Source organism: Tenrec ecaudatus, chromosome 7 (assembly GCF_050624435.1).
Source record: "Tenrec ecaudatus isolate mTenEca1 chromosome 7, mTenEca1.hap1, whole genome shotgun sequence".
Lineage (NCBI taxonomy): Eukaryota > Metazoa > Chordata > Mammalia > Afrosoricida > Tenrecidae > Tenrec > Tenrec ecaudatus.
Window position 1 is genome coordinate 85,020,064 of NC_134536.1, and position 19,745 is coordinate 85,039,808.

General features: G+C 41.4%; 1 protein-coding gene and 1 non-coding gene across 2 annotated transcripts in view; both read left to right on the top strand.

Annotated features, from left to right (window-relative positions):
• UBE2J1 (ubiquitin conjugating enzyme E2 J1) overlaps window positions 1-19,745 on the top strand; it is a 35,016-nt gene that overhangs the window by 6,801 nt on the left and 8,470 nt on the right. Inside the window, exons 2-5 of the mRNA XM_075554773.1 lie at window positions 6,775-6,848; window positions 9,194-9,325; window positions 15,489-15,573; window positions 15,822-15,927. Coding sequence (XP_075410888.1) covers window positions 6,775-6,848; window positions 9,194-9,325; window positions 15,489-15,573; window positions 15,822-15,927 — 397 coding nt within the window. The remainder of the gene's footprint in view (window positions 1-6,774; window positions 6,849-9,193; window positions 9,326-15,488; window positions 15,574-15,821; window positions 15,928-19,745) is intronic.
• On the top strand, window positions 9,441-9,574 carry LOC142454006 (small nucleolar RNA SNORA70). The gene has a single exon (XR_012785545.1). It is a non-coding gene; the product is annotated as a small nucleolar RNA SNORA70 (small nucleolar RNA).

The window sequence follows — 19,745 nt, forward strand, 5'->3', positions numbered from 1 at the left end:
CTTATCTAGATAGCCCTGCTGAGATAATATGCACAAAAACAAGACAGAGCAAAAAAAAGCAACAAAAGAAAACAAACCAACAACAACAAAACAATGACAAAAAAGAGAAAAGCCTATGAATAGTTCAAGGTCTGTTTCTTGACCTTTAGTAGTCTGATGGGGTGCCACGCCCTGGCCCCAAAGTTTATTTTTTGTATTCCTTGGGGACTTCCTTGCTCTGTTCCCCTTGCTGTTCTGTTGCATGCCCTTAGTGTTTTGCCTCAGTGTGGTGGGGTCAGATTGGGTGCAATTTCCCACACTGTGTCTCCAGTGTGTGCTCTGATCAGACATGTCCCTCTCTCTGAGCTGTAGCTTCAGTGCTGTCCTCTGAAGTAAATTCTGCTGGGGTGTCGGGGGACTGTCCACGTAGTTGGGTATGGGGTTAGCCCCTCAGACCTCTCTATTGGTTCTCAGGGATTTTTTTTTTAAGTTCTTTGATTTCTTCCCACTTCATCTTATTGTTGATTTTTAATTTTATCGTATTTTACTCTGAGATGGTTTGTAATATCTTGATGTTTTAAAATGTATTGAGGCTTTGCTTGTGTTTTTTTGTGTGTGTGTTTTCTTTTTTTTTAATTAGGGGCTCATACAACTCTTATCACAGTCCATACATGCATCAGTTGTGTAAAGCACATTTGTACATTCATTGCCCTAATAATTCTCAAAATATTTTCTCTTCACTTAAGCCAGCCCCTGGCATCAGGTCCTTGTTTTTTCCCCTCCCTTCCCATTTCCCCCTCCCTCATAAACCCTTGATAATTTATAAATTACTATTTTGTCATATCTTGCCCTGTCCGACGTCTTCCTTCACCCACTTTTCTGTTGTCTGTACCCCAGGGAGGAGGTCAAATGCAGATCCTTGTAATTGGTTCCCCCTTTTCAACTCACCTTCCCTCCACCCTCCTAGTATCGCCACACTCACCACTGGTGCTGAAGGGATCATCCGCCCTGGATTCCCTGTGTGCAGTTCCTATCTGTACTAGTGTACATGCTCTGGTCTACCCAGACTTGCAAGGTAGAATTGGGATCATGATAGTGGGGGGAGCATTTAGGAACTAGAGGAAAGTTATATTTTTCATCGTTGCTACATCGCACCCTGACTGGCTGGTCTGTTCCCTGAGAGCTGTGTGTTCTAACATATGGTCTATTCTGGGTAGTATTCATGTGTACTGGAAAATAACATGTATTGTACTGTTGTTGAATGGAGATCAAGTTGGTTGAGTGTATTCTGTGTCTTTTAAAACATTTTATTTCAGTTTTATCTTCCATTGAATGTGGAGTATGAAAATATCCTACTATTATTGTGGAATGTTTCTCTTTGATTCTTTAAGAGTGTGATTAATGTATTTTATGCTCTTCCATTGGGTGTTGGAACCCTGGTGGCATAGCGGGTTACTTGTTGGACTGCTAACTCCAGGTCAGCAGTTTGACTCCACCAGCTACTCTGTGGGAAAAGATGAGGCTTTCTATTTCCGTAAAAATTTAGTGTCAGAAACCCAAAAGGGTAGCTTTACGCTGTCCTACAGGTTCAGAATTGAGTTGGAATTGACTCAGTGGCAATGAATTTGGATTGGGTTCTGGCTCATTGGGTGCAGTGCATAGATATTTACTATGGTTCTGACCATTTGTTCATTTGACCCTTTGGTTAGTTAGATAATACCCTTTGTTACCTCTTAGCTGAATGATGCCTTAAAGTCTATTTTACTAGAAATTAATATTGCCACCCTGTCTTTTAGAATTGCCACTAGCTTGGAATATTTTTGTCCATCCTTTGATTTGTAGTCTATTTTTATCTTTATGTCTAAGATGTGTCTCTTGTAGAACTCTCCTCAGGGTTTCTGAGACTGTGCATCTGTAAGAAAGCAGGCTGCCTCATCTTTCTCCAACACAGCTGCTAGTGGGTCTGAACTACTGATCCTGTGGTTAGCAGTCCAAGGCTTGGCCAACCATTACAGCATCATAGTTCCTCTGGGGGAGGATAGTAAAATTCAGTTAAACAAATATTTAAGTGCTTTCTATGTGCAGTGAAGTAGATGCACACCATCTTTACTGTTTATTTGGTCGGGGAGTGGGGGGACAGGGATTAAATACATAAGTAAAGTGAGATAAATGATATAAAAGGTGAAGTATAGTGTATTATGATACATGCCAAAGAGATTTAACTTTGTCTCTAGTAAAGTTTCTAAACTTTACTGACCATTAAAATAATGTAGATTGCATTTTGAGGGCAAATTCTTGATCTCTATCTTCTTAGTAGTCCTCAGGGATGTTTACAGTCTGCCCAGATAGGAACCAATGTGGGTGGACAAGCAAAGCTGAAGGTCTGTTAGAAGCCAGTGGTTCAGTTGTAGACTTCTCGTCTTCCACCATGGAGGTCCTGCTTTGGTTTCCGGCCATTGCTCCTCTGGTGCAGCCACCACCCGTGTCAGTTGAGATTTGCATTTTGCTTTGATGCTGTCTAGACCACAACCTCTAGCCTACAAAGAAAGGCCTCAATGAGTGAAAACCTTGTGAATCATCTGATGTGTAAGTGATCACAGGGATGGCCCTGAACCAGGCGAATGCTTTCTGCTGTGGGCTTAGGGCTGACTGTATGGCAGCCAACAACAGTGGGTGGAGGAGGCGGAGGTAGCAGTATATATGAAGGCTTTTGAGTAGGAGAAGGTGGAGTGTCTTCCAAAAATTGAACACAATCCGGAGTTGAATTAAGCCCAGTATCTGAACTGAGGGGGGTGGGGGTGGGGTAGGGCAGAGTGTCTCAATAGGTACAGTTTCTTCCCCAACAGTTTTATTGGCTTATAATTCACATATCATGCAGTTTGATAGTTAAGTCACATCAAGAAGAGTTGTACAGTCATCACAACAATCAGTTTTAGAATATTTTCTTCATTCTGTACTCATCACACACACACCCAGCCTCCCTTGCCATACCCCAAGGTATCATTAATCCAGTTATTGCCTCTATAGCTTTACCTACCCAGGATTTCATATGCAGAAAAACACTAAAAAACAAACAAGAATAATAAAGTAAAACAGAATAAAACCTCAATTGAAAAGAAAGCAGAAAATATTTAAAACTAGAACAAATTTAAATGGATCATGAAGACGATCAAATGCTAAATTTTAGCCTAAATGCATTCACAACAATCCACTTAACAGTGCACTGCATGATAGCAAGGCAATTCACATACATGGTCCTTGATCAGAGGGGATTCACCAGGGACTTAATCCACATGTATCCTCCCCCCTTTTTAAAAACAAACAAACCTGAAACACCTTTAAAATGGGTCAAAAGAGATATCAAATGATGTTCCGTTTTTAACGTAACTACCTCCACCATAATGGACTTTACAACAGGGCTAGTCACATTCCTCACTGTGACCAGAACATGTACTTAGTTTTGATGGAGCATTTATGCTATTTTTGTGACTGGTCACTTTCCAGAAGGTAAGCTCCCTGAAGATCAAAACTATGTTTTGTTTCTAGCTGTAGTTGTGTCATTTAACACATAATAGGAGCTCAATAAATATTTGATCAAGTGATCAGACATTTGCCTAAAGAGACTTATTTATAGTTCAGAATTGAAATAGGGTATTGTATTAACGCTCAAATTTGAGTCTGAGGTTTGCAGCACTATGGTGCTAGTGAAGAATATTGAAAGTACAGTGACTGGGCTCCCAAAAGATCAAACAGCTCTATCTTAGGAAAATTACTCTCAGGGTAAGCCAGCCCCTAACACATCATTACGGGTCCGGGAGGCGCAATTGTACAGCGATAATAAGTAAAGATCATAGTAAAGTTATAGAGAGCATGATAGATAGAAGTAAAGTATTGAAATAAATGGAGTCATAAACAATTCATGGTAGCATGCCTCACTTCAGCCCCACTCGATGGTCCACGTGGAGGGAGAGAGTCGTCTTTAATGTTAGCCCAAGCCTTTTATATTCTCCAGGGACGTGCAAGCCCCCTAACTACAGGTGAGTCCATACATCACAGGGAGGGGTTGTGCCATAGGTAATACAGTAATGAGAGGGGGTGGTCCAGGGACATACATGTAACAGTAAGAGGGGGGATTGGGGGTATACAAGTGATAAGGTGGGCGGATAACTTAACTTTGGATGTCACAGAGTCAGTTTGGCCTGTTCCCTGACTCAACTGATAGAGATCGTTATTGGTAGGGTGAGAACGCTTGGTCACAGGCCTCAAGGAGAAATAGTTTATTGTCCCCAGTAGTTTATTGTCCCTAGAGTGAGGCCTGCCATATAGTCTGGTTGACTAATCGCTCTGGGGAGGATGTCTGTAAGCGTTTGACCTCTCCCCACAAATTACAGTCAGAATACTTCTTAGAGGGATGGTGAAATTTCATCTCACATACTTTGTACATGTGGTCAGGAAAGATCGGTCCCTAGAAAACAGCACCATGCTTGATTAAGTAGAAGGGCAGCAAAAAAGTGCAAGATCTTCAATGAGATGGATCAACACGGAACAAGTGGGTTCAAACCTAAGACCAGTTGTGAGGATGACAGTGTTTGACTCTGTTGTACAAACAATTGCTGTGAGTAGGCTTCACATCCACAGCAGCGAATATCCAACACCAGCATGGCTTTGCAGGAGGCTGTGGAGAGCAGTGAGAGCCCGAAGCCAATCAGTAGAGTCCTCCATGGAATTTAATCCCAAACACTCCTGAATCCTCGGGCAGAGCGCTCTGGAAAGCCGTTACCCCCACTAGCCCCCAGCCCAGGGAGGGCAGTCTCTTTTAGGGGCTTGCCTGAGTGTGTCCTTCATGGCCAGTAGAGTCTATGCGACTCATAGTGACCCAAGTGGAATGGTCATGAGTCATGGAAGGCTTTGGACCAATCCTGTAAACTTTTCTGCCTATTAATGTGCATGTCCCGGTCATGGACCCATTCCTGATTCCTGATTCTGTAGTCCTACCTGGCCTGTAATGCATCCATCGGCCACCAGTCATGCATTTGTGAGTTTCCTTTGCCCTCCCCATATCATCACATGCTCTCCACATGTCATTTTTAAGTCTCTGAATCTCAGCAAACGCTTAGATACAGTGTGACTTTGTGCTGCTAACTAGTCTCCCTCATCTGGATGATGTGTCTTTGTTCTGTGTAAGATTTAATAAATGTTCTCTTTAAATTATATTTGAGATTTGAGGTCGTCTTTGTATCCTAAACCAATAGCAGCCTAAGAACCTTCTTCTAAGCCTAGGAACCCTTACTAAAAATGGAATTTTACGCAAAAGCCTAGATAAAAGCAGAACTCCGCCGGCTGTGTGTGTGGGAGGTGCTTTTCTCTCTAACATTCCAACCTGTGCCTCCATACATTTTACTGCCCTTGTTCCTCTGTCTATTCACACAAACACCTAGGCAATTTCTGCTGCCTCCCCTTTTTTTCTCCCCAAATATCCATACCTGGTCTTTTTCCTTTTCTATCTGCTCTTAGTCAGGTGCTACCTGGTCCTCCCAGCCTTCCTGGTCAAACCCAACTACTGCAGTGGTTCCCTGACAGTCTCAGGGCCTTGGGCTCTCTAGTTTTACCCTGCTCTCACACTCCAGAATCCGGACACTGTTTTAGCAGATTGCCTGAGCTCTTATCAAAGATTGCACCTTTGAGAGCCTCGAGGAAGAAGCATTTCGAGAGGTCCATGAGAGGACACCATCTAAACTGTGATTTATTATGAAAATAGAGGCTGTGCCATTAGAAGGGAAAGAGAGGTGAGTTGGGCAGTCAGTATCCCATTGTCCACTGAGTCAATTGTGACTCACAGTACAGAGTAGAACGGCTTTGCTCCTTAGGGTTTCTGAGATTGTAAATCTCTATGGAAGCAGACAGTCTCATCTTTTGGGGAGTGGCTGGTGGGTTTAAAGTGCCAACCTTTCAAGGTTAGCAGTTCAACCAGTGGGTAACTCATAAGTGGGTTGAAATAGAGTGGGCTGGTGGACTTGCTAGAGAAATGTCGGAAGTTGGGTGGCTTTGTGTATCAGTGGAGGTTGTTGATAATGACTTTATAATGCCACTGATATGCCAGTGTGTGTGTGTGTGTGTGTGTGTGTGTGGTTTCTCACCCCCACCCCCTTCAGTAATACTCACCTGCTTGGGTATAGACACTGAATTTGAAAGTTGAGTCAGCTAGAGTTAAATTTTATCTGGGATGAGTGTTAGAATCCAAATCTGTCATGTACAAATGGTGTGACCTTGAATAAATGATATAACATCTCCCTGTCTCCTTTTCCTCCTCTGGAAAGTGGGAATAAAAGGAGTACCTAACTCACAGGGTTGCTTTCCAGGTGAAATAAGTCAATATCTGTAAAGCATGTAGGTAAGTGCCCGTCATAGGAAGTACTCTACACACTGAAGCCTGTGAATACTAGAACCTGTGCAAAGTGGAAACTTTGCCTCTGAAGGAGTAGTGGAAGTGTTAGGCACTGATGGAAGTGTTCGGAGTAAGCTTGGGAGACCCAGGAAACAAGGCACGCTGCCACTGAGGTCTGGCTCGCGCTGCTCTCCCTCCCTGTGTGCAGCGCTTCACAATAAGCCGTCTGCCAGCACCTAGCGACAGCTTCCTCTCGCTCCTCTGCATAAAGCTTTTACCACATGCTCAGTTGAACTAGTTCTCTGAATGTTTGGGTTTCTTTTTTTGCAAAGGAAACTTTTTCATTTGGCTTGTCAATCTACCATTTGCTAGGAAAGATTTTTAACTATTTCTTATGCATCTGACTTCAGCCGTTAAGCGTCTCATGAAAGAAGCGGCAGAACTGAAAGATCCAACAGATCATTACCATGCACAGCCTTTAGAGGTGAGTTTATATTTTTATGTCATTCTTTGGATTTTAATGCATCATCATTGATGAACAAATTCTTTAAAATTGTCTTTTTATTGCTTTGAGGCATTATTAATATATGCGATGTGGTTCATTGATCGATCGTATTATATCTCATTAGCTATTCTGAATGAAGTGAAGGAAGCACTTTTCTACACCCTGTAAAATGGGTTTTAGGACAAAATTAACATAAGGTCTTGAGTTATGTGGGGTGGGAAAGTGGCCAAAGCCCCAGACTCTTTACAGTTTGGAAGGTCCAGGCTCTCAGTGGAACTCTGCAGCCAGCCCAGACACTTTCATACCAACATTGTCACCTTCTCAGTAAAATGAGGGGATTGAAATCTCTGTGTCATTTCCATGGTAATAATGAGAATAAATTGTAATAATGGATGTGTAATATTTTGTAAACTGTAAAGTTCTTGGTAACTATAGACTGTTAGCATAAACAAGCTTATTTACTGTTTATAAATATACCTTTTGAAAGATTGCTAGTCATCCAAATTTATGTTAATAATTTGATCATGTTGTTACTATCTTTGTTTATTGTTTTATTAGGAGCTCATACAACTTACCACAATCCATACATACATCAATTGTGTAAAGCACATTTGTACACTCATTGCCCTCATCATTCTCAAAACATTTGCTCTCCACTTAAGCTCCAGGCATCAGCTCCTCATTTAACCCCCTCCCTGCTTCCCCATCCCTCATGAACCCTTGATAATTTATAAATTATTATTTTGTCATATCTTGACATGTCCGACGTCTTCCTTCACCAACTTTTCTGTTGCCCGTACCCCAGGGAGGAGGTCACATGCAGATCCTTGTAATTGATTCCCCCTTTCTAACCCACCCTTCCTCCCAGTGTCGCCACTCACACCACTGGTCCTGAAGGGATTATCTGCCCTGGATTCTCTTGTGTTTCTAGTTCCAATCTGTACCAGTGTACATCCTCTGGTGTACCCAGATTTGTAAGGTACAATTGGGATCATGATAGTGGGGGGAGGAAGCATTTAGGAACTAGAGGAAAGTTGTATTTTTCATCGTTGCTACATCACACCCTGACTGGCTCAACTCCTCCCTGAGACCCTTCTGTAAGGGGATGTCCAGTGACCTACAAATGGACTTTGGGTCTCCACTCCGCATTCCCCTCCCCCATTCACAATGATATGATTTTTTTTGTTCTGATGATGCCTGATACCTGATCCTTTCGACATTTCATGATCACACAGGCTTCCATGTGGGCTTTGTTGCTCCTCAGCTAGATGGCCACTTGTTTACTTTCAAGCCTTTAAGACCCCAGACCCTATATCTTTTGATAGCCGGGCACCATCAGCTTTCTTCACCATATTTGATTATTCACCTGCTTTGTCTTCAGCAATTGTGTCAGGAAGATGAGCATCATTGAATGCCAATTTAATAGAAGAACGTATGCTTGCATTGAGGAAGTACTTGAGTGGAGGCCGAATATCCTTCTGCTACCTTAATACTAAACCTATAAATATATGTGCATAAATATATTTCCCCATCCTCATATATAAATATATTTACATATGTACCTGCCTTTGTTTAGACTTCTATAAATGCCCTGTGCCTCCTAGCTCTTTCCTCTATTTCCTTTGACTTTCTACTTGTCCCACTATCATGCTCAGTCTTCATTTGGGTTTCAGTAATTCCTCTCGGTTACATTACCCTGATCATGCCCTACCAGGCCTCCTATACCCTCCTCACCACCGATTTGGATTACTTGTTGTTCCCTTGTCCCTGAGTTTGTTAACACCATTACCTTTCCCCCCACCTCCCCCTCTCCCATGTCCCCCCGGAACTGTCGGTCCTATTGTTTTCTCCAGATTGTTCATCCAGTCTATCTTAATTTAGACAGCATGTTGTTACTATCACTAACTGACATTCTTTCAAGGATTAATTTCAAACTTAATTAAGCTTATACCATATATAATTGTGTATAAGCTGAGTTTTTCAGCACATTTTTAATGCAGTTTTTGTGGTAAAATTAGGTGCCTCGGCTGATATTCTGGTCAGCTTATACTTGAGTATATACGGTACTCTTATTTATAAATACATACCAGAACTTAAATGTTTTGTAACATTTTGTTTAGAAATAATGTAGCTCTAATACTACATTAAAGCTATATTTAATAGCAACCCAGCTTTAATTCTTGAAACAAATTTCATGCATTAGAAACTGTTCTAGCAATAGATTATAACATATGCTTTTTTGAGGCCTAGTAAGATTTCTAACATTCATACTGGTATAAGTGTTCCACAGTCATGGTAATGAATCCTTGTCTGTTTTAATTCAGGATAACCTTTTTGAATGGCACTTCACTGTTAGAGGGCCCCCAGATTCTGATTTTGATGGTGGGGTTTATCATGGACGAATAGTACTGCCACCAGAGTATCCTATGAAACCACCAAGCATTATTTTACTAACGGTAAGTATTATTTATGGCTTTTGGGAATGCTATGGCTTAATTCTTCATGGTGACTACAAATTAGAAATTGTTGTAATTTTTTGTTTGGAGTTCCCCTCTAAATAATTCCTAGTATCTGCAGCCAATTAAGCCGACCGTCCTCCTCCTTGTGGGGGCCGGTGTGCAATGGCTGCAAACAGCAAGCCTCCTTGGTAGTGTATGCAGCCTATTGGTATGTATAGGCTGCCCTAAGGGACCTTGGAGACAACCTTTTGCTGCTTTTCGATGCTGCTGGTCTGGCTAATTTCTGCTCTCCCTAAACTAGGCTCCAAACTGGGATGCGAGGTGCTTTTGGGAAACCTCAAGGCACAGTGGCTAGAATCCACATTGTCCAGGTTATCATGCCCATCCGCACCAAGCTTCATAACAAGGAGCATGTGATTGAGACCTTACACAGGGCCACATTCAAGTTCTCTGGGCGCCAGAAGATCCACATCTCCAAGGAATGGGGCTTCAAGTTTAATGTGGATGGGTTTGAGGATGTGGTGGCTGAGAAGTGCCTCATTCCAGATGTCTATGGAGTCAAATACATCCCTAACCATGGCTCCTTGGACAAGTGGCGAGCCCAGCATTCTGAAGGCTTTGGTAGCCCTGTGCTGCCTCACTTGTACCAACCAAATAAAAATTGAACTTCCTGTGTCTAGTATATTATAAATACACAATAAGAGTAGCTAACTCTGGCCTGTGTGTCACAGTGAGTCAGAATTGATGGCAAGAAGTTTGATTTTGGAATGTTACATAAATAATCAGAATGTAGAATATACAAAGTATGAATCTAGGAAAATAGGAACTCAAAATGAAATGGAATGCATAAAGATCAATATCCTAGGCTTTAGTGAGCTGAAATTTTGAATCAGATACACTTACTGTGTTGGGGATGACAAATACAGGAGGAATGGTGGTGTCACATTCATTGTCAAAAAGAACATTTCAAGATCTGTCTTGAAGTACAATGTTGTCTGTGGTCGTATATTAACTATATGAATACAAGGGAATCCAGTTAATACAAATATTAATCAAGTATACTCACCAGCTACTAAATCTAGTGATGAAGAAATTGAAGAACTTTACTAACTACTGGTACTTCAGTCTGAAATTGATCAAACATGCAATTAAGATACATTATAATGATTGACTATTTGGATGCAAAAGTTGGAAACAGAGGAAGAAGCAGTAGTTAGAAAATAAGGTCTTTAAGCAAATGTGATGAAGAAAGCTGATGGTGCCTGGCTATCAAAAGACACAGCATCTGGGGTCTTAAAAGGCTTGAAGATAAACAAGTGGCCATCTAGCTGAGAAACAACAAAGCCCACATGGAAGAAGCACACCAGCCTGTGTGATCATGAGGTGTCAATGGGATCAGGTATAAGACATCAAAGACCCAGAGCAAAAAGTCATAATGTCAAGAGGGGGTCAAAGTGTGGAGTGGAGGCCCAAAGCCAATCTGTAAGCAATTGGACATCCCCTTACAGAAGGGCCGTGGGGAGAAGATGGACCAGTCAGTGCAGTGTAACACCTATGAAACATACAGCTTTCCTCTGGTTATTTAATGCTTCCCCACCCCCTCCCACTATCATGACCCTAATTCTACCTTATAAATCTGGCTAGAACATAGCATGTACATGGGAACAGATAAGAGCTGGAAACACAGGGACAGATTAACTCCTCGGGATTAAGATTGAGAATAGTCATACCAGGAGGTAAGGGGAAGGTGGGGAGAGAAAAGGGGAGCTGATCACAATGACCTATCTATAACCCCTTCCCAGGGGGATGGACAAACAGACAAGGGGGTAGGGGAAGACATCGGACAGTCCAGGACATGAAAAAATAATAATTTATGAATTATCAAGTGTTCATGAGGGAGGAAGGGAGGGAGGGGAAGGGAAGGGGAAGGGAAGGGAAAAAAGTGAGCTGATATCAAGGCCTCAAGTAGAAAGAAAATGCTTTGAAAACAATGGCAACATATGTACAAATGTGCTTGAGACAATGGATGTATGTATGGATTGTGATAAGAGTTGTATGAGCCCCCAATAATAAAATGACTTTTAAAAAAAGAAATTGATATAGTTACAGCTTATTGTGCCAACCTGGCTGATAAACGCATGTGGGGTTAATTGAAGGGCGGAGAGATAAATGGCTCGGTGAGCCTCGCCTTTTGAGTTCTCAGGTGTCTTGCTTTGTGATGGTGGGACCAGGGTGCAGCTGTCTTAGTCAGTTCTCTGCTTCAGCTGGCAAGGCTCACTTCCTGTGAGACATCTCCAAGGAGAAGCCGCATGGACCTACTCCATGCAGCACTGGGTGCTGTAGCAGCCGTGTGGAGACCCCTGCCAGTGCTGAGATGCTTACATGTTCACTGATTTCATTCTGCAGTTGGCGCCATTGCATGTGTTTTGTGGGATGGAAGAGGACTTTGTGGATTGGTGTTGGACATATGGGTTAATGTTGGACTTGTGGGCTTGGGCAGCACTGGGTTGGAATGTTTTCTTGATGTGCACTTAACCTTTATATAAAACTCTCATACATGAGTTTCTGTGGATTTGTTTCTCTAAAGTATGTAGACTTACACAGAAATTAAAAAAAGAAAAGGTCTTGGCACTAGAAATGAAGCTGGAGATAGCATGATAGAATTTTGCAAAACTGATGATTTCTTCATTGTAGATACCTTTTTTGAAACACACAAAAGTTGACAGTATACATGGACTTCACCAGAGGGAATGCACAGTAGTCAAATTGACAATATATCTGTGGAAAGAGACGATAAAGAAGCTAAGTCTTCGAAGCTGAAACAAGGCTAGGGGCTGACTGTGGAACAGACCATTAATTGCTCATGTAAGCTCAAGTTGAAGTTGAAAATTAAAACAAGTCCACAAGACCCAAAATACAACCTTGAGTATTTCCCATCTGAATTTAGCAAACAGCTCAATAATAGATTTGATGCATTGAAGACTAATGACAGAAGACCTGGCTAGCTGAGGGATGACATCAATAATGTCATTCATGCAGAAAGCAAAAAGTCATTAAAAAGATAAGATAGAAAAGAAAGAGGATGTCAGAAGAGACCTAAACTTTCTCATAAACAATGAATAACTAAAGCTAATAGAAGAGATGATGAAATGAAAGAACTGAACAGAAATTTCAAAGGGTAGCTTGAAAATACAAAGTATTGTCATGAAATGTGCAAAGACCTAGAGGTAGAAAGCCAAAAAGGAAGAACACAAAAAGCATATATCAAGGTGAATGAACTGAAGAAAAAAGTCAAGCCTCAAGTTGCACTATTGAAGTATTCTATAGGCAAACTATTGAATGATGCAGTAAGCTTCAGAAGAAGATGGTAGGAATACACAGTCACTATCAAAAAGAACTGCTTGACCTATAACCATTTCAAGAAGCAGCATATGATCAAAAACAAATGGTACTAAAAAAAGTTCAAGCTACCCTGAAGGTATTAGCAAAACTCAATGCTCCAGGAATTGACAGGATACAAATGGAAATGTTTCAACAAGCTGAAGAAGCACTGGAAGCACTCACTGATCTGACTCAAGAAATTTGGAAAACAGTTACCAGGCCAACTAACTGGAAGAGATCCATATTTGTGTTCATTCCAAAGACAGGCGACCAGCAGAATACAGAAATTTATAGAACAGTATCAATACTGCCCATGCAATTAAAATTTTGTTGAAGATCATTCGACAGTGGTTGCAGCAAATACATCAACAGGGAGCTGCCAGAAATTCAACCTGGCTTTAGAAGAGGACATGGCATAAGGGAGAGCATTGCTGATGCCAGATGAATCTTGTGCCTGACTCGACCCATTGGTATTTTCAATAACCTCATGAGCATGTGAAAGTTGCACAGTGAGTAAGACGAGTGGATGCGTGTTAATAATGGTGCTGGTGAAGAATATTGAAAGAGTAGTGGACTGCTGGAAAGCAAACCGTCTGCCTCACAAGAAGCATAGCCAAAATGTTCTTAGACGTCAGGATGGTGAGACTTCTCGTATGCTCGGACATATTATCAGGAGAAACCAGCCCCTTGAAAGGACCCATGCTTGGTCAGGTGGGAAGTCAGCGAAGAGAAGACCCTTCATGAGGTGGACTCACATAGCAGCAACAGTGGGCTCCAACAGCAATTGTGAGAGTGGCGCAGGACCATGCAGTGTTCATTCCGATGTACAAAGGGGTGCTCTGACTTGTAACTGACACCATGGCACTTAACAACAACTTTATATGTGGGAGTCGTGGTGATGTGGTGAAGTGCTTGACTGCTAACTGAAGGGTGGATGGTGTGGACCCAGCAGTGGGTCCTCGGGGGAAAGACCTGGTGATGTGATATCATAAACATTGCTGCTTTAAAAACCCAAACTGACTCGAGGACCCATGGTCTCCTTCAACTCTTCTTTCTTTCTTTTTTCCTCATTTTCCTAGTTTTTGTAATGTGGATAATAATCATTGAATTGCTTTGGCATTAAGTGAGTCAGTATCTCACAACTTTTAGAATTGGGTCTCAGTTAATGTTAGGTATCATTGCTATTTGTATCTTAGATTTTTCTCTCCATTTTCACATATTTTATCCTTTATGCGAAGAAAAATTACTCTTTTTTTACCTTGGTCCATTTTAAATTTTTTTCTTTGATTAAGCTTTTCTCTTTAATTTCTTTTTAGTTATAACTTTAATTATCTAACCATCAAAAAACAAACCAAACATAAAAGCCTTCATATGACTAGCTCAAGCTGTTGTCTTGATTTTCCCCTTCCCCGCCTTTAAGGATCTACTCTTAGCCTGTGATAGTTTGGCTATGCTCACTATAACATTTTCAGAGGCCAGTTTGAGAACTCCCATGACCTCTTCTCAGCTTCTTCCATTTCCAACTAAATTAAGTATTACACACACACAGTAGGCAGATGGTGAAATCAAAAGGTATTCAGTAAATTTCAAACTAATGCCTCTTTATTTGGTGTAGGGCAAAGAATACTGGTGTTAGAGCCAGTAGATCTGGATTCTCCATTTTACTCTTTCTGCTAAATCATGGGCAGATAATATTAGCTCTATGAAATTCAGACTTCTCTTTTGTCAAAGTGGATTATATGATTAATGCACCCACAGTAATAAAGTTTCTGGCATATCAAACTTCCTAATAAGTATTGGTGAGATTGAGAATGCTAACACTGGCAACAGGGCTGGAGCAGGAATTGCTCCTGTCAGGTGTTACTCCTGTGAGTATGTAGGTCATGGAGAAAGGGCTTGGTTTGTTGGGACATGGGAAAAGCTGGGTGGGGAATTTGGGGCAGCAGCTGTTTACCAATAAGAACCACAATTGTAAAAAAAATAAAAATAAATAAATAAATAAGAACCACAATTGTTTCATTGGTATGGTCATGTTTCAGCATACTGGCTGAAAGTCCTGCCCTTCTGGTCTTCAGTATTGGACTGTTTCTGGTTCTCATCTTCTCTTTTGAAAAGTTTTCTTCAGGCCTTGTGAGTGTAGCAGAGCGTGTCAAAGGTCTACCCATGTAGAGCTAATATTCTGACTGTATGCCTCTTTTCTCACCCACTAAGTATGAATAATTTACAAGTTGAGACTTGAACTGTTGTCTCCATGTGTATGAAATGGGCTTCATTGAGTGACCTCTGAATACAGCTACCAGATAGATCTCTTGCTGTAGCTTCTGACATAAAGTTTTACCTACTTTTCCATGTGCCTGCTAGCACCGTCAGTATCCAAGCCTGCCGACCCACATGCAAAACGGTGCTTCTGCCCTATCAGAGGGCATCATCTTTCTGGAACCTTTTCTCTGTGCCCTTTCTCACCAGCATCTCGTTAGGTGATACTGAATCCTTAGATTTCATGCCAGATTGTCCCTTAGCCTCTTGCTTTATGTCATCTCTTGTCTAGCAAGAATTAAAGCAGGAACTTACTTAGAACGTCAGTCAATCTTCGTATATTCATTATTTAGGCTCAGTTTCCAAAAGCTGCTACAGTTTCTGAAAACAGCTGATAAGGCTTCATCAGCACAGTGACTGTCATAAGACCCTTACAGATTGTACTTCCTCGGAGGTTACATTATTTCTAAAACACTACAGAAAGCATAGGAGGTCATTTTTAAAGCGTATTCTTTTTCTTCAGGCTAACGGACGCTTTGAAGTGGGCAAGAAAATCTGTTTGAGCATCTCGGGACATCACCCTGAGACTTGGCAACCTTCGTGGAGCAGTGAGTGTCGATTCATAGTGCTCGCGCTTGCGCGTACATTAGGGGTTTGTACTTGAGAAGGATATCTTCTTGAGATTAAAGCTGATTTGGAAAAGGAATTTTATGATTGAGTAAGTAACAAAAATGCTAGTCCTTGCCAACATTATAAGACAATTCCCCTACTATACCCTTTCTGTTTTGTCCTCTTCCCAGAAAAAACCCAGTGCCTTTTACAAAGCAACTTAGCTGATGTTGCATTTGTATTTCAGTCAGAACTGCCTTATTAGCCATCATCGGGTTTATGCCGACAAAAGGAGAAGGGGCCATCGGTTCTCTAGATTACACGCCTGAGGAGAGAAGAGCACTTGCCAAAAAGTAAGAGTTACCTTCCATTCTTTCAAAAGTTTTATACGAATACCTCTTAAACATTGTGAGTCCGGTGAAAGTTTACATGCAGTTTGGTTTTCCATGCAGCAGGGTGTATACATTTTGCTGTGACATTGATTATTGTGCAGCCTTGCCACTGTTCCTTTCACGGTGTCCTCGTCCACCGTCGCAGAAACTCACCGGGACCTTCTCAGCAGCCCATCTCCGCTTTCCCGTTCACTTACCTCGTAGAACACTGTATGCCTGCTGACTCTAGAGACTTCATATAAGTGAGATCACACAGTCTTTTTCTTTTGTAGCTAAACTATTTCATTCAGCGTATTAAAACGAAGATCTATTACATTTCATACCACATTCGTTACCAAAGATATGAGGCTGAATTAACTTTAATCTTGTATCCGTCACAGTTCATGGCTAACAACATTAAGTTAATGCTATTAAAATGAGAATTTCAGTTGTAATTTAGATGAGAATCTGAAAAATATGACAGCCTTGATGAATACTTTGTATGAGTTGGTATTCTCTACGATAAAGAACATAGTTATCAGAGATAGAAAACAAAACAGCAAATCTTTCCTGTTGTTTCTTGTTTGTTACCCTCTGCTGATAGCAGTTTGGGGCTTAACTTCATTTCTAGCCATTCTACCAGACTGCTGCCAGATGAGGATTCTGTTCATCTTTCAGCGAAGATAGATCATCTTTACAGTCTATACTGCTTGGTTCTTCTAAATAGCCAAAAGCATTTTTCCTTTGGTTACTCTCACCACGTTTTTATTATGCCAGAAAACAAGCTGTTAGCCACTCCTTGCAGGTGGCTAAGCCAGCTGGCATAACATCGTTCAGAGAAACAATGCTCTGCTTCCTTTGGTGCTGAGTAGTGACTGGACTGACTCAATGGCTGGTCAGTGGCCATCTCAGGTGCAGCTACTGGTCTCTTCCCATCCACAGGAAAGATGAGCGAGGAAAATCAATGACACAGGGAAACAATTAGTCCACTGCTCTAATAGACCATGGGGACCACAGGCACTACTCTGAGGCCTGAAGAACTGGATGGTACCCAGCTACCATCACTGACTGCTCTGATTAGGATCAGAGACGTTCTGGACAGAGAGGAAGAGAAAATGGTAGAAGACTCATAAGGAATCAAAAAAAATCATAAGGAAGACCAGGCTTTGCTGTTCTGATAGAAACTGGTAGAGCCTTTGAGACCCCACCTTCCGACCTGGAATTGAACCTACTCCTGAGGATCACCTTGCAAACCGAACAACAGACAGACCTCAAGGGTGAAAGCACTCTGAAAGATAACATCCAACCACAGGAGACCAGCAGGCACCATCTGCCCAAAGAGAAGCTTAGAAGCAAGAAGGGGCAGGAATTAAGGGCAGATGGAAACATGGAATCCAGGGAGGAAATGGGAAGAGTGCTGTTACACTGAGGAAACTGCAACTAATGTTATGAAAGAAAGTATCCGTCATTGGTTGAATGAAAAACTAATGTGCTCTGTAAACTTCCACTCACTCAACAATTATTTATTTATTTTACACTCTGCAATTTTTTAACAGTTTTTTTCACTCTACAATTGAAAAAAAAGATTGTTAGATTTTTGTTGATAGTTTATCAGTGAATTAGGTTCTCATTTGATAATTTTCCACACAAATTGTTTGGTGACATTAGCTCTATAACAGGGTCAGCATTCTTTTTACCGGCGTCAACTTTGCTCCTTTTCTTCTGCCTTAAGTTCTCGGCCCCTTCTCATCTTTACGTGTGCGTGCTTGTTGAGCTTTTGGTCTCACGCATGGTTTCTAAGGAGGGCGCTGATCTAGGGAGTGATTTCCTTCATTTTTTCTGCCTCCCTGCAGTCCCACTCAAAGGTGCTATCTGGAGGTGGGCTTAGGATACTTGGTTTGTAGGGTGCATCAATGATTGTCTCAGAGAGCCCTCTCTTTGCTGCTGCTGTAGGTTGCCTGGCTTCCTTTTCAAATAATAATTTTGGTTCTCCATATTTTTCTCCTGTTCTAGCTGGAACTACCTATTGTGACCCTAGTTAGAGTGGTCTGAAATGTTGGTCAGGCACCATCTACTACTTCTGGTCTCAGGGAAGATGTGGTTGTGACTCACATAGACCATGAGTCGGCATTGACTTGATGACAGTGAGTTTATAATTTTTTGTTTTTGAGTGTTTGGTGTTTTGATCACCTTCTTCCTGTTTGCTCTTGGTGAGTAGGGACCATAGTTGGAACCATCTAAGACTCCAGATGGTGATCACTTTACTAGGATGCAGAACATGAGTTTTGTTAACTATAATATGCCAAAGCTCATCATTGTTTTTTAAAATATAGTTTTAAAAAATCATGCATTGAACTGCCATCCACAAGGTGAATGGTTCAAATCCACCAGTCACTCTCTAAGAGAAAGGTGCACTCATCTGCACTCTACTCCTGTAGAGATTTAAAGTCTGGAAAACAAAGGGGCATTTCTACCTAGTCCTATAGGATTCTGACACTGACTCAGAATCAACTCAGTGGCGAGATATGCCAATTGACTGAGTTCTCCTAGAAACTCTGATTCTAAAGGGCTAATCTTTGACACATCTTTTACCTGCAGAGCAGCTGGTGAGTCCAAACCACCAAGCACCTCACCACTGCACCACCAAGAATCCTTTCTCACTGACGTTAGTCAAATTAGTTAGAGCTGTATGTTTTCAGGGTTTACCCATGTCATAGCTACACCAACACTTTGTTTCTCTTTATAAGACAGAATAAAGACATTTCATTAAATGTGTATGAGGAGGCATCGAAGAGTTCATGGAAAAATGGAATTAAATGATATTAGAATTTTTCCACAAACTTTTAGAAAAATTTTATTGGGGGCTCTTATAGCTCTTATAACAATCCATACATCAATTGTTTAAAGCATATTTGTACATATGTTGCCATCCTCATTTTCTAAACATTTACTTTTTATTTGAGCCCTTGGTAGCAGCTCTTCTCCTCCCCCCCTCCCTCCACAATCCTTGTGAAGCCCTTGTGTGCCACTTTTTTAAAGACTCTCTTCTGAGTTAGATGAGGCTGCAGAGCAGATCATCAGTTTCATATTTGAAAGTTCATAGTTTGTCTTACCTCATCCATTACAGCCCCTTCAATGGACTGTTGCTTATCCCACTTCCTCCTGGTGTTTCCTGTTTCTTTCCCACTCCTTTCTATGCCTCTGGGTTTTGGCCTTGGGTAAATGCTGCCCTTTTGATCATAAGTGGTTGATGATTCTAACACAGGGGTGAATTCAGTTCCAGACCTGAAGGGTGATTAAGGGTGATAGTAGGGGTCCCACTAGTATCTATCCATCTAATGAGCCTCATCCCTTTTAGATAATGAGATCTGTTCTATATTTTTCTCCCACTCATTCAGTACCTTCTCATCTGATCCTCTTCATACCAGTTGGTAGTGGTAGCTGACACCATCTCATTCTTTTTTTAAAAAAGATCATTTTATTAGGGTCTCATACAACTCATCACAATCCATACATACATCAATTGTGTAAAGCACATTTGTACATTCATTGCCCTCATTTTCAAAACATTTGCTCTCCACTTATGCTTCTGGCATCATCAACTCGTTTCCCCCCTCTCTCCCTGTCACCCCTTCCCTCATGAACCCTAGATAATTTTAAAATTATTATTTTGTCATATCTTGCACTGTCCGACATCTCCCTTCACCCATTTTTCTGTTGTCTGTCCCCCCCAGGGAGGAGATAATATGTAGATCATTGTAATCAGTTCCCCCTTTCCACCCCATCCTCCCTCCACCCTC